This window comes from Vanellus vanellus (assembly GCF_965231255.1).
Source record: "Vanellus vanellus genome assembly, chromosome: 1".
Taxonomy (NCBI): Eukaryota; Metazoa; Chordata; class Aves; order Charadriiformes; family Charadriidae; genus Vanellus; species Vanellus vanellus.
The window spans coordinates 24916003-24930047 of NC_138905.1; the positions used below are offsets into that span (position 1 = coordinate 24916003).

Below are 14045 nucleotides of genomic sequence, written 5' to 3' on the forward strand. Positions count from 1 at the left end.
ATAAAGAAAGGGCTACTATATTGAAATCCAAGGTGTGAGGCAGGTTGTATCTGTAGGAGGTGGTGATTTATGCAGATCATGCCTAGCTTTAGGGAGTCTTTTTTAATCTATCCATGCCAGCAGCCACTCTTCACTCACCAGAAGTCCAGCTGTCTATTAAGCATCTGACATAATAATCTGGAAAGGATATTTTATCAAATGAATGACAGTTAATTGCTTCTAAATGCTTAATCTGACAATTAAATCATAAGTGGAGTCTTGATATGAAACCAGGAATGGTTTTCTTCTGAGGTATCTCTGCTACTTTAACATTGCTTTTGGCAATGAAGTAATATTAAGCAAATAGTCTTAGTTCCATCAGCAGACTGGATCAAAAAGGTGGTCCTGAGATTGGGGATCGCAGGCACTGGAAGTGAAGAAAGGGAGCCCAAGGTTCCCGGCATCATAGAATCTTGCAGCCTCCACTTCTGCATCTTCTTAAGGAACAAACTGGTTTCCACCAAAGAGACTGCTCAGGAAACAGTCAAGAATGAAGAAAGTTCCACACTCACAGGCTTTTGTCCAGATGGCATGGACAGTCCTATCCAGTTGCTGAGGCTGGCTGGACAGAAAAACTAGGACCAGTGCCAGTAGGGAGTGCAGCAGCAGATCAGATGAGTTGTGAGTATTGGCCAGACAAAACAGCTGAGACAAGGAGGGGATATCTGAACGGCGGGGGGGGTGGGGGAGAGGTTGGGAAAAGAAGAGGAAAAGAAAGGAAAAGAAAGAAAAAGAAAGAAAGAAAGAAAGAAAGAAAAGAAAGAAAGAAAGAAAGAAAGAAAGAAAGAAAGAAAGAAAGAAAGAAAGAAAGAAAGAAAGAAGAAAGAAAGACCACTACAGCTCAAATTTGAAATAACAAAGCTGTAATATTTGAAGTCAACATTTACATTACAGTTAGAAAAAACACAGTGTCCCTGTGGGTATTGTGAAAAGTGGAGAAAAGTTAGATTAACCAGATAAATTTTATACTGCCAAGTCCCACAGATCTAAAGTTAAGCCAAATATTTTTAAGGGCTAATTTTCATATGGAATGAAATTAATTCCTGCATAGAGCATCAAACCTGTTGACTGCTGAGACTCAATGAAATCCAGGTTGAGATGTATTTAACTGGCTTAATTGAAGTATACAAAACATTATCAACATATTTTTTTTTTTTAAATATAACTGTTAAAAATGTAAACTGTAAAAAAATAGTCCTTATTCCGGATTATCCTTCCATATGGTAAAATCAGTGTATACATACCAGTATATCTTTGGCACAGATAGTAGTTTATAGAACTAAACTGAAGAAATACATTCAAGCTGAAGTGTCACCTATGGAATAGAAAAGGTTACCTGATACAGATAAGACCACAGAGTTGCAGCTGGTTTATGCCTTTCAGGAATTATTTTTCTGTGTAAATAAAACCTTTAGAAAAGAATATCCTCACTTTTGTGGGTCATTTATATTAAGGCTCTCAAAATTAGAATTAAACAAAAGAGATTAAACATCCTTATTTTATAGGATGAAGAACTACTGAAAGTACGAGTGTCATTTGATTCCAGATCATATCCAGTGGCAGCTGTGACAGTGTTATATTCTGCAGATGTTATGTTGAGTATATTATTTCCAAAGGTAGATTGAAAATCTTCTATTTCGGGATGTGTAGATAATGTCACCTTACTCTGAGTGGTAGGTGAAAATACAGTTCTGTTAGACAGGATCTTTCCTTCAGAGGGTTCTATGTTAGAAAGTGAATTTGAGGATACGTGAATGCAGATATCTTCTGTAATGCAAGCATGGAGGTAATGGATGTCATTTATATCAACTCTAGGTTCACAACTCTGCCCTGCATAACAGTGGCAATCAAATTTTTCTATGAATGTTTGCAGATCCTGAAATGCTGGTTGCCCTCGCAGAGTGTATTTTCCATCCTTTGTCATTTGAATGACAATACTCTCAGGGTTCAAGTGAAGATAGTCACTGGAATTCCATTTTTTCCGTGCACAAGCACCAGAGTCTTGGCATAACACTTGGCTACAGATTCTGGCTGCCATCGTGACATTGATGAGGTATGGGGTCAAAGTCCTCCTAAGGTACTTGTCCAGAGTCCTACAGGTGTTCTGTGAAAAGAGCATCATATCTGCAGTGTTTAGTATGGAAACCGTTAAAATGCTGTCATTCTAATATCAGGACCGTAGTGGCTATCTATGAATGTTTCTCCTTAGGTTTTGATAGTAGTTATAACTGGTTGTTGGAAGTAAGTTTATCTGAGAGGTTGCTATATAGCTAAAGGATCACAGCAAATTTATGTTGGGTGGTTGCTGGAGATGTTATAAAAAGCAGTTATATCATAAAGCAGACAACTTTAAGCTTTCATTTTATCTGTATGTTTCATGTAGCATTTTGAATCAGATGCATTTACAGAAGTTACATGAAGGATCAAAGTTCCTTTTTATGTGTCTTGAATGGTTTGAAGGGATCTTGAAAAAATCTCACTTCTTCAGTCTGAACAAGTAATTTTTCTATCAAATCATCTCTGTAAGACTTGAATTTTCCCTTGACCTAAATAGCTAGGCTGTAGCAGTAGGGAACTTTCATGGCATTTTTGAATGAAAAGCATTTTGGGAGCATGGTCAAATGGAAAGTATGCAAAGAGAATTGATCATTTTAATTGATCATGAAGTTGGCATATATTCTGTATATACTTGGCACAGTTTAATAACCAGAGGCTTTGTGAACTCTTTCTTTGTTTCTGACACTATCTCTCCTTAGGGCATTTGCCTAATACTACACATAGATACAGCTAATATTTACACCCATGGAGATCACTTCAGCGAATCTGAAGTATATGTAGCTTTTTTGTTGTTCTTTTAGGTATATATAAAAACCCTGCCTGAAAATTTTGGTTGATGCAATTCTTGCAGGAGTGAAGCTCACAGTAATGTTACATTGCTGAAAGTCTACTGGCTGTGACAGCTGTAAGAAAAAAAGGTGTGATTAGCTCACAAATACATAGTCTGCCTGGGCTGTGGAAAATTCTATTTGCTTATACAAATCTCAGAATTCAAGCAATAAAGGTTGTTGCTCCTCTGTGTTCTGGTGTTGAGGTAACAGGCAAAAAGCTTCAGGTGCAACTGATACACTTTCTCAAAGGTAGGCACATACAAAAAAGCATGAAAGGGGGATGCTTTTGGGAATTTGACCCTTCCAGAGCTGTGAGGGTTTATTTGGGCATGCTTTCGGTAACAGGAGGTGCAGGAGTGCTGAAGAGTTTCAGTTCTTTGCTCTTAGAAGACTTCAGAAGAGTCTTCCCATACAGTCATTTATTATATCTAGCTTGCTGAGTAAGACTGAGCCAGTTCAAAAGATTTATTTGGACATTCTTATAACAATGTTGCTCAAACTATGTATTTGACCTTCCAAAACCAAATAGGACTTTTTTCCTCTTCTGACTCAGATCTGTCTTCCAAAGAAATTAATCGAAGTAGTACTTACAACACAGAACAGGCTAGAGCTGAAATGTCACAGACTGACTCCTCTTAGTGCTTCAAAGATTATTGCTAAGTGCACCACTTTAAAAAGCTGAAGGGTCTTTTAAAAATTGTTCTGGGCAAGCACAAGTAATTTTTTATGAACTTCATGACTGGAATGTAATGAAGATATAGGAATTCTTTCCTTAAATTAACTAAACAAGTGCTAACTTGCCTACAGTTATCATGGTAGCTTGTACAGTTACACTGATGTTTTAAAAGATTGAACTCTTACTCTGTGTAGTCGATGACAATATTCCTAAGCCTCAGATGTGCTTGTTTTTTTAACTAGAGAAGACTGCTGGCAATATGGAGTCATCATTTTAAAAGTAGAAGATATGATGTAAGTAATCATAATGCTTTATATCCTTTTCACTTTATTGCTCTTTAAAAATGTCATATAATAATTAATCTGGCATACCTTATTTTGTGTTAAATTCATATCACCCCAGATCACAATTCCAGAAGCACCCAGTGCAGCAGATTCTCCAATGGTGTTTACCAGGTCATCCTGAAAGGAAATGTGCAAAGAATCATACTAATGTAAGTAAGCTATAACATAAGGGCAAAAGGTATAATGCATATAGTAAATTACATATCCAAAATAATTACTTAGAAGAGAGCAAGCAATTACATATGATGCAAACATTCTGCTCTCAATTACACTATTTTATTCTGGGCCTGGGTTGCACAGGTGATGCCAGAAAATGCTGCCAACTATATCCAATTTATATATGTCATCTGGTTAGAAAAACAAGGCTGTAAAACTAAGCCAGTGGTTAGGCATATGATATACACTCCTCCAACCACTTTATTTTGTGGCACTGCCTCCTGGCTGCTCAGAGTTTGTAGTAACTGGTTTCAGTAACGCTGCCTGAAGCAGAGGCTGGAAAGCACAGCTTTTTGCTTTTTTTTTTAATTATTTTATTTTATTTTATTTTAAACTTAATTGCAGTTACCAGAAGGTGCTAAAGCAGAAAAGTAGAAAGAGAAAGAGCTTTCACCAATAGGATTCTCTTTTCTTCAGAGAATGGGTCTGGCCTTTTACAGAGATTGATTTGGGAAATTTGTTTCTGTCCAGTTCTCCTTTTAGGGTCAGCTATTAGCCCAACCCTGACAAAATCTTAAAGCCCATCTGGGATGGGAGATGACTATAGGTAGAAAAAGAACAAGGAACAAACAACTTACTGCAGGGCGCAACATGTGAAAAGGAAGAATGTAAGGATTACAGGATTTAAATGATTAACTAGGAGCACAGTAGGGACCCTGGCAGCACCCCTTGCTCCCTGAAGGTATATATAGAGCTGGGGGGCAGTGCCTGCTGATGCTTTATCCAAGGTCATAGAATCATAGAATTGTCTAGGTTGGAAGGGACCTTTAAGATCATTGACTCCAACCATCAAACTAACACTGCCAAAACCATCACTAAACCATGTAACCTAAGCACCACATCTACCCATCTTTTAAATACATCCAGGGATGCCGATTCCACCACTTTCCTGGGCAGCCTGTTCCAATGCTTGACAACCCTTTTTGTGAAGAACTTTTTCCTAACTATCCAATCTAAACCTACCGTGGCATAACTTGAGGCCATTTCCTCTTGTCCTAGCGAGAAGAGGTCGACCCTCACCTTGCTACAACCTCCTTTCAGTTAGTTGTAGAGAGCGATAACATCTCCCCTGAGCCTCCTTTTCTCCAGGCTAAACAACCCCAGTTCCCTCAGCCACTCCTCATAAGATTTGTGCTCTACATCCTTCACCATCCTTGTTGCCCTTCTCTGACCATGTTCCAGCATCTCAATGTCTTATAGTGAGGGGCCCAAAACTGAACACAGTGTTCAAGACCAGATTTCTGGATGGCCAACTTCAACGGTCTTACAGCTGAAAGCTATTCTATAGGATGGAAATCTGTCCAGTGTGATGATGATTTGATCCCTCAACCCCGAAAGGCACACTGTATATCATAGATTGGGTTTGCTATGATAAAAGTGTACAGCAAGCTCCAGGAGAAAGCTCATTGAAGAGTCATTGAGAATACAGCTTTTTTTACACAATGAAAGAGCAAAACACTTAACTGCTTTAAAAAGTATGCTTGACTGAGAGGATACCAGTCACAATGCAGTCACCAGGCCCACAACCTCCAACTTCCCCTTCCTCATGGCCTGGATGACCAGGAAAAGATTCCCCAGATTGGTGGTATCTCTGATAGGGTGGGTGTATGTAAAAATTTGAAGAGAAGAGTGTAGCCAGAACTGCAGTAAGATGATTAGGCCTTAATCAGAGCCTAACCTTGACTAACCCATGAGATGCTGAAATACCATTTAGAAAGCTATTCGAGTACAACTAAGGACAGAATTTTCTCACTAGCTTTTAAACCCTTTTTTAAGGAAAAGAAAGACTCCTTTTTATTGTTTTTTCTTATAACCTAAAAAGCTGACATTAGGCTAACCCAGTTTTACTAATTCACTTTGGAAGAAGTTATTCAAATCTCTTACCTCTGACTTAATGTGCTAAATGTGCTTTCTAGCTTTATAATATTTTGCTACATGTGAGAACAATTCAGAGAATAAAACACTATTTGACAAATAACATGAGGAAGGTTTGAAAATAGATCTCTTAGTGTTCCATTTGATCATATTTCTTTGATGGATTAATTTAATTTTTATACAAAATCTAGACACTTTTTTTTCTGATACGAGTTAACATATTTGCTAAATAAGTGTCACCTGGTAATTTCTTTCCACTTAAATTTGAAATATTTAAGGTCTAGCTCCACTCACCTCGGAGAGATATTCCTCATAGACATCTGTGAATACTGGACGTGTATATACAAAAACTGGTAGAGGATGAGTAGAATTAGAGACATATGAAATTCTAATGGCTTCTCGAACTCTGTTGCGAACAAAGAGTTGGGCATTTCTGGAAGATCTTAAGGCTGTCTCTAGATAGACAGATGGGTAAAGTGCTGTGCTTTTCTCCCACAACCAATTAAGCTCATTATTTCTTTCTATTTCAATGTCTAAACAGGTTCCCGTATAATTATGTGGGTTTTGTTTGTAATCATAGTTATAACAGTCTGGATAAAGGTAATATCCCCACAGACGATTTGGCTTCAATTCTATGCCCAGCTTTAAAGATTCCAACATAATTGATTTTGCTGCAGCTTCAAATTCCATTTTAGCTATATTCCTGGCTTCGGATTCTGATAGACTGAGGTCTCTCTGCTGAACCAGTTCAATGGATTCCTGTCTGTAAATGTCTTTTGATCCCCAGTTCCTTATCCACACAGGTCTCCAGTTTTCCCAGTCAATGACAGCCAATCCAAACTGGTCATCTGAAGGAATATAGAACTGGATGTCCTCTTTGGCTTTTTTTAAATGATTCTCCAGCAGCGAGAGTTGGGGGAGTCCTCCATTGAACGCCTCTCCTGTGACTTCATTTTTATAAGGATAGTAGCCAAGCCTGTCTGGATAGAAGAGAGTGATGTTTTGCCCAATAGATGTCTTCAGTGTGCTTCCAATGAGAGAAAAAAATTCCATGTCCAGCTGCACTCCAGTCCTTTCTGGACAAAGCTCTGTAGGAGCATTCCAGATAGAAAGGAAAGGTGAATTAGAAACAAGTGGGCGAGCTCTTATGTTCAGAGACGAACAGCAAGAAACTAGAAGAGTGGCAAACACCATACCGGATGCTATAGGATATGTACAGGTAACACAGATACCAAAACTTCGTATTTGTCTTAGAGTTTCCATTGTAGCACGTGCAGTGGCATTAGGTGCTTCTGATCAGACAAAAATTAAATGCTCTCTGGGTGTTCAGAAGGTTGGTAGTCTGTCAAAAGCTTTACCATGCAATATATTTCTTCAGATTAATACCTATTAAGCAGTATTCCTTAGCTGTAAAATAGGGGTGTCCTTTATACGAGGCTTTCTGTCATTTCAGATTGCAGGATACCTTTCAACAGCTTCTGAGACCTAATGCAGAAAAAGAAACAAATGTAGATAAAGTGACAGGTGATAAACATTTCATTTCTAACCATGAAAGAAATAACATTTGTGATTTTGAATATATTGTAATCTTGGAATAAAATTCCCCTTTGAAGGAAAAGCACAATGTACAATCATAGAGGAAATAAACTCTCTCTATGTCAAATTGTATATATATAAAAAGTAGATATAAAACTGACAGTGGAATGGCATCCAGTGGATCCATGGATCAAAATGAGTACGCTTGGTAGTAGCCCTGATTGTGCCAGTGACTGATGTCTGTAAGTGTAAGCAGTCTCACCACGTCTTCTCTTAATCAACAGTAATCTATATGTGGTATTTCTCACCTATCTCAAAATAAAGTTCTAGGTCTTAACTCAGTAATTTTACAGAGCACTTAAAGGAAGATACAAGATAACACAAAACTGGAACCTGGACTGTTCCAGTTGATGCAAGAAAACAATCCACGTACACTCATTTAACTCAGTGAGGTATCTGAAATATTATAGGCATTCTATCTTCTGTCCAGAGCTCTTTTAAACAGGCTTGAAGTCTGTGTATCATCTTGGTATATGGCCATATGTATGTTGGTTGAGGCCATTTGAGATCTACAGATTAAGTGACCCCAAGTCCAAGTCTACCCAGGAGTGTAATTCATAAGGAAAGCTGAGGTTGTCCATACACCTAACAGTGAACAGTCACACTTTTCTTCAAGAACATAATGGTAGTGGTGGTAGTCATGGTGCGGTCAGCAACTTTTACATAGTAGCCCAGTAGCTAAAACATTTCTCTGTGCAGTAACTCACCTGAATCCACTTTCCTCCTGATTTTGAAATGGATCTGTCACTTTCCATAGAGACCTCACGATAAGGCCATAGGGTATCTAAGAAGTATTTAAGAGTGTGCACAGAAATATAGGAGTCACCATGAAGTGGGCCATAGGGAGGCTGGAATGTAAAATCTCTGAGGACGTATTAAAAAAAGCAAACAAGATTTTGATTTGCATTTACTTAATTCAGCCAGGAGTGGAAACCACAAACCTCTGGTCCCTACATCTTGAATTGTCTTTCTCTCTGTTTATCTTTTCTGCAGCTACTTTGTGTAAAATTTATAAGCAGTATGGGCACATAATCGTAGATCTCTCTTCTCCCAACAGTGCATACAGACAACAGGTTGCAGTTATTATCCATTTGCATTTTTTTCATATCCCTCTGGCTGCATGATTTTGCTTTAATTTGTTTCAGTAAAATGGCAGAACGCCTCCATCTGTCAAATTGTTGCATACCCAAAAAGGTTTGACAGCATAATGAGATGTGGATGGAGACTTGGACCTTCCTAAATCCAGCCTCAAGCCAGGTTCACAGCAGAGATTGTTGTAGTAGTAGTACAATGAGACTCCCTGTGTGTTCACTGAGTTTGATCACATCTGAATCCACTGAAGACTTCAGATTTGTTTGGATTGTGGGAGAAAAGCATGTGTGAAAGGAACTGGGGCGGGGGGTGGGAAAAAAAAAAAGAAGGCAGAGCAGCGTGACTGATAGTATAGCAGAGTAGCTTCTGCCAGAATGATGAAATCTAGACCTTCGAGGGACCAAAACAATCAAAGAAGCTATCAACAAATGGACTACATCCTGCCTCTTGTAATGGGCATAACACTGTCTAGAGATGATTCTGGGATTCTTCATTCAAGACTTAGCTTGCCTTTTCTGAGGACTAGGAGGAAATCAAGGACAGAGGGAAAAGTTGTACTGGAGATCTCTAGGAGTCAAATTTCACAGAGAAGGGGTTTTGCATTACAGGAGTCTACAAAAAGCGCCAGAACCCAGGCACTTAGCTTCCCAGATTAGCAAGTCTATTTAGCAGACCCCACTTTGCTTCTTCCTCAACCATCACTTCGGATGCCAACAGGCAGTAGAGATATTTTCCCTTTTATTCTTTTTCTTCCTGGGCATGCTGCCAGCTCTTGGTCATCGTGTCAGAGGGAGAAGCACAGAGCTGCTAGCCATTCCTTGTGCCGGGTCCCTAACCTAGCTGAGGAGGGAACAACAGCCAATTCAATTTTCTTGGCTTAGAGGTGCCAGCACATGTGAATGAAGCTGGCTACTCAAAGACAGAAGCATGCATAGATGAAAGACTGGTAAACAAGCACCAATAGCAAGGATTCTTGGAAGAGGGTTTAGCAGCAGAGGAGGATTTTTTTTAGGTCTTTTTTTTTTTTTTTTTTTCCAAAGCAGTTTATAATCCTGGAGTAGGAAGCACAAGTAGAAGGAGCAGAAAGTACAACTGAGCAGTGTCACACATCCCTTCAGAACTCACCTGCAGGTGTATGAAAAACAGGTAAGGAAGGGAAGTAAAATGTAGCATAGGTGGTGAGGTGCAATGTACAGTAGAGCTAGAACTGCAACAGCTTCCTCCCACCAACCATGACAGCACCTGTCTCCTCGGTCACACTACCCCTGAGCCCCTAGAGCCCAGTTTCTGACCATAAGTCAAGGAACTTAAAGTACATTCTACATTCTCTACCAGGAATGCCATCAGCATCTCTTTTCCACAGACCAGCACAAGCTTTCAGCTAGGATTTTGGCCCTGTTATCCTCATTCTCTCAACTTCTTAATACAAGTTGCTCTTGTGCCACACTTGAGTGTCCACAGTATTATGCATATATCTGCAAAGAGTTCTCCATGGCCTTTCACAAGTATCTGAGCTCCGGTCAAATGTAGTTCTGCACTTTTTTGTTTTGATTAGCTTTTCCCTCCCCCCAACTTTACAGTAAAGATTTTCACTCTTTCTTCAATGGACAGATTTTCAATGTTTTGGAAGAAATGGAAACCAATGGTTTGTAGGCTAAACCACCAGTCAGAAAGGCCAACAAGGGCTGTAAAGGAAAAGTGAAACCGCAGATACCTGAGACCCCAGGATCAAGAGGTAGGTATGATGACTGCTTATTGCCTTCATATTAATTTAAAAAAAAAAAAAAAGTTGAGTCCTCTTTCATGATCAAGTTCTTTGGTTCTCTTGAACAAGCAGCAGTAGACAGGAGTTCTCACAGTTCTGTTTTGGATTCCCTCACCTAGCCTTTGATGGTCCATTTCACCTTTATTTTACAAAAGCCTTATCTATCACAAGAGGCAAACAAGTTCTTGTTAAAGAAGCAGCAGTTTGACTGAAGTCTGAACATCCATACAGATCTTTCACCATTCCACAGCTGCTGATGTGATAACTAAAGAAACTCTGCCAAGAAGCAGTTTCATAAGCCAGACTTAGATCATAGATCTGATCATCAGGAAAGAAGGTATGGTCTGTTCATTTAAGTTGCTCCAAGAGCAATACATCATTTGCATGGTATCTGCTTGTAGAAAATAGGGCTTCATGCACTTCCCCCAACTGCCCAGAGATGACAGCAGGAAAAAGCCATCTCTTCTCTGAGTTAAACAATCTCAGCTCTCTCAGCCTCTTCTCATATGACAAATGCTATAATCCCTTACTCATCTTTGTAGCAATTTGCTGGACTTGCTGCAGTATGCCCATTTCTTTCTTGTACTGAGGAGCCCAGGAGCGAACACAGCACGTCAGTGTGGCTTTGCCAGTGCTAAAGAGAGGGAAATAAACACATTCCTTGGCCTGTTGGTGACAGATGCTCTTGTTAATGCCACCCAGGAGCCTGTTGGTCTTCATTGCTGCGATAACGCATTGCTCACTCTAGTCAACTTGGTGTCCACCATGACCTCCTAGAGCCTTTTCTGCAACTGCTTTCCAGCCAGTCAGCCCACGGGCCTGTACTGGTGCATGGGGTTATTGCTCTCCAGGTGCAGGACTTTGCATTTGGTTTTGTTGAACTTCATGAGGTTCCTGTCACCCTGTTTCTCCGGCCTGTGGAGGTCCCTCTAAGTGGCAGCATGATGCTCTGGTGTATCAGCTACTCCTCCCAAGTTTGCATTGTTTGCAAACTTGTCACAGGAGCACTCTGTCCCATTGTTCAGATAATTAATCAAGATGTTAAATAGTACTGGACCCAGTATGAACCCTCAGCATACATCACCAGAAACAGGCTTCCAGCTGGACTTTGATGGGCCTTCAGCTGGACTTCCTGGCACTGATCAAAACCCTTTGAGCCTGCCAGTTCAGCCAGTTTTCAGTTTCACTGTCTATTTATCTAGCCTGTACTTAATCATCGAGAATGTTACAGGAGACAGTGTTGAAAGCCTTGCTAAAATCAAGATCAACAATATCCCATGCTCTCCCCTTGTCCAGCAAGCCAGTCATCTCTTTGTGGAAGGCTGTCAGGTTGGGCAGGCATGATTTCCTCTTTTTTAATCCACGCTGACTACTTCCAGTCACGTTCTTGTCCTTAATGTTTGGAAATGTTTTCCAGAATTATCTGCTCTGTCAACCTCCCAGGGATTGAGGTGAGGCTAAGCTGACTAACCTATAGTTCCTAGGATCCTCTTTTTTTTTTTTTTTTTTTGCCTTTTTTAAGAACAGAGCTTTCTTGCAGTCCTCAAAACCCTTCCCCAATCACCATGACCTTTCAAAGATTATCAAGAGTAGCCCTACAATGACATCAGCCAGCTTATTCTGCAAATACAGCCCCTCATGGGCACATACGATCATGCCCAATAGACTTGTGTATGTCCAGTTTGTTTAAATGTTCCCTAATCTGATCCTCCTCCACTGAAGGTAAGTCTTTCTTCATCCTGTCTTTCCCATGGGTCTAAGGAGCCTGGGATCCCAAAAGACCAGTCTTTCCAGTAAAGACTTAGGTGGAAAAGCCATTGAGTGCCTCTGCCTCTTTCATGTCCTTTGCCACTAGATCTCCTGCCCCATTCAGCACTGGGCACACATTTTCCCTGGTCTTCTGCTACTAGTAGACCTGTAGAAGCTCTTCATGTTGTCCTTCACATCTCTTACCAGACTGAACTCCAGGTGGGCTTCGGCTTGCTTAACCCCATCCTTACATGCTCAGTGTCTCTGTATTCCTCTGTCCTGGTTTGAGGTAAAACAGAACCAATTTTCTGTTCAGTAATTCTACTTTTCAGCTAAGCCTCTTCTAACTAACTGAACTCTCTGAAATTAACAGCATATTTTTCAGACAGTAGTCCGCTTCCAGAGTGGTAAGACCTGATGTTTATAGTTAATATCAAGTGATAGCATGCAGAGAGGCTCTTACTTATATTTTTTGGTATAACAACCAAGGTCAGCTAACTTTGTTATTTGCCCCGTTGGAGGGTCAGAAGCAGAAAAGCATAGAGGGGGTCCCACCTGCGGGGAGGAGCAGACAGGACAGGTGACCCAAAACTGACCAACAGGGTATTCCATCCCATCTGCCTCATGCTTAATATAAAAGTTGAGGGATCAAAGGGGTCAACCTCTTTCTTCAGTGTCCAAGGAGTGTCTGTTCATCTGCCTTTGATCCCAATCCGTGTGTTCCTGAATCCAGATCCAGGGTCCAGTTCCCATCCATCACTGGGTCCGGTCTGGGAGTTCCCCAGTGCCAGCCAGTGACGCGATCGTCATCCTGGGAGCTGGATATGGTTGTCTATATATTTCACTATTTTCTTTTTTGATATTTTCATCTTTTCTTTTTTATTATTTTATTATTAATATTTCATTAAAATAGTTTAATTTCTTTTAAACTCATAAGTCTCTCATCCTTGTCTCCCTGAAGGGAGAGGTAGGGGAGAGCATCTGTCATTTGTTTCAGTGGCTGCTCCAGCCCAAACCACGACATCCTCCCAGTTGACTTGTCCCTTCTTCCATCTTATGTGCGCTTTCTTTTTATGTCTCAGTTTTGTCAAGAGCTCTTCCTGCCTTTGCTTGATTTTCTGCACTTGGAAATGGACTGTTTTTGAACATGGAAAAGGGGATTCTTGAAAATCAACCAGCTCCTGGACCCTTCTTCTCTCCAGGACTCCCATGGGTTTCTTCCAAGCTGGTCCCTGAAGACACCAAAGTGTGTTCTCCTGAAGTCAGCAGTTGTGATCTTGCCATTTGCATCATTCCCTCTTTTCAGTATCCTGGACTCCACTATCTCATAGTCACTGCCACCAAGACTGCTCCCAACCATCACCTTCCCTGTTTGTAGCTATGAGGTCCAACAGAACGTCTCCCCTCGCTGGCTCCTACATTATCCAACATGACATTTCCCAAGATGGTGCAGACTGATACTTCTAGGACAAACTAGAAAAATTCCATACAGAAATTCTGAGGGAAAATATTTTCCACTTATGCAAATACAACTTATTAAAATGAAATAAAATTTTCACACATAAAGAGGTGAGATACGCTGACATTTGCCAGGACAGTGATCCTTGTAATTGGTTTTATCATAATAAAATGGGATCACCTCAGAAAGGAGTTGTAGGTGTAGTTCAGCTTTTACTATGCTTCCGGCTCTGGTTATGAAAGATTTCTTGCCTCCAAAGTCAGAAAACAACAGGACACAAGTTTTATTCTTTGTAAGCCTTCTTTATAAGTGGATTTTAGTAACAGGCTGATTTGATATAGAAGAA

At 40.2% G+C, this 14045-nt stretch overlaps 2 protein-coding genes across 2 annotated transcripts in view; both read right to left on the reverse strand.

Moving 5' to 3' along the window:
- Positions 1–1483: 1483 nt before the first annotated feature.
- Positions 1484–7301, reverse strand: SPAM1 (sperm adhesion molecule 1; the record flags this gene model as incomplete). Its single annotated transcript, XM_082492676.1, has 3 exons — positions 1484–2143; positions 3975–4064; positions 6333–7301. The coding sequence occupies 3 exons, from the start codon at positions 7299–7301 to the stop codon at positions 1484–1486; spliced, it is 1719 nt and encodes a 572-aa protein (XP_082348802.1).
- A 164-nt stretch (positions 7302–7465) lies between these two features.
- HYAL4 (hyaluronidase 4) overlaps positions 7466–14045 on the reverse strand; it is a gene marked incomplete at both ends in the record, with an annotated part of 53240 nt that continues 46660 nt past the window's right edge. Inside the window, 2 exon segments of the mRNA XM_082498454.1 lie at positions 7466–7523; positions 8342–8418. Of these exon segments, the coding sequence (XP_082354580.1) occupies positions 7466–7523; positions 8342–8418 (135 nt within the window).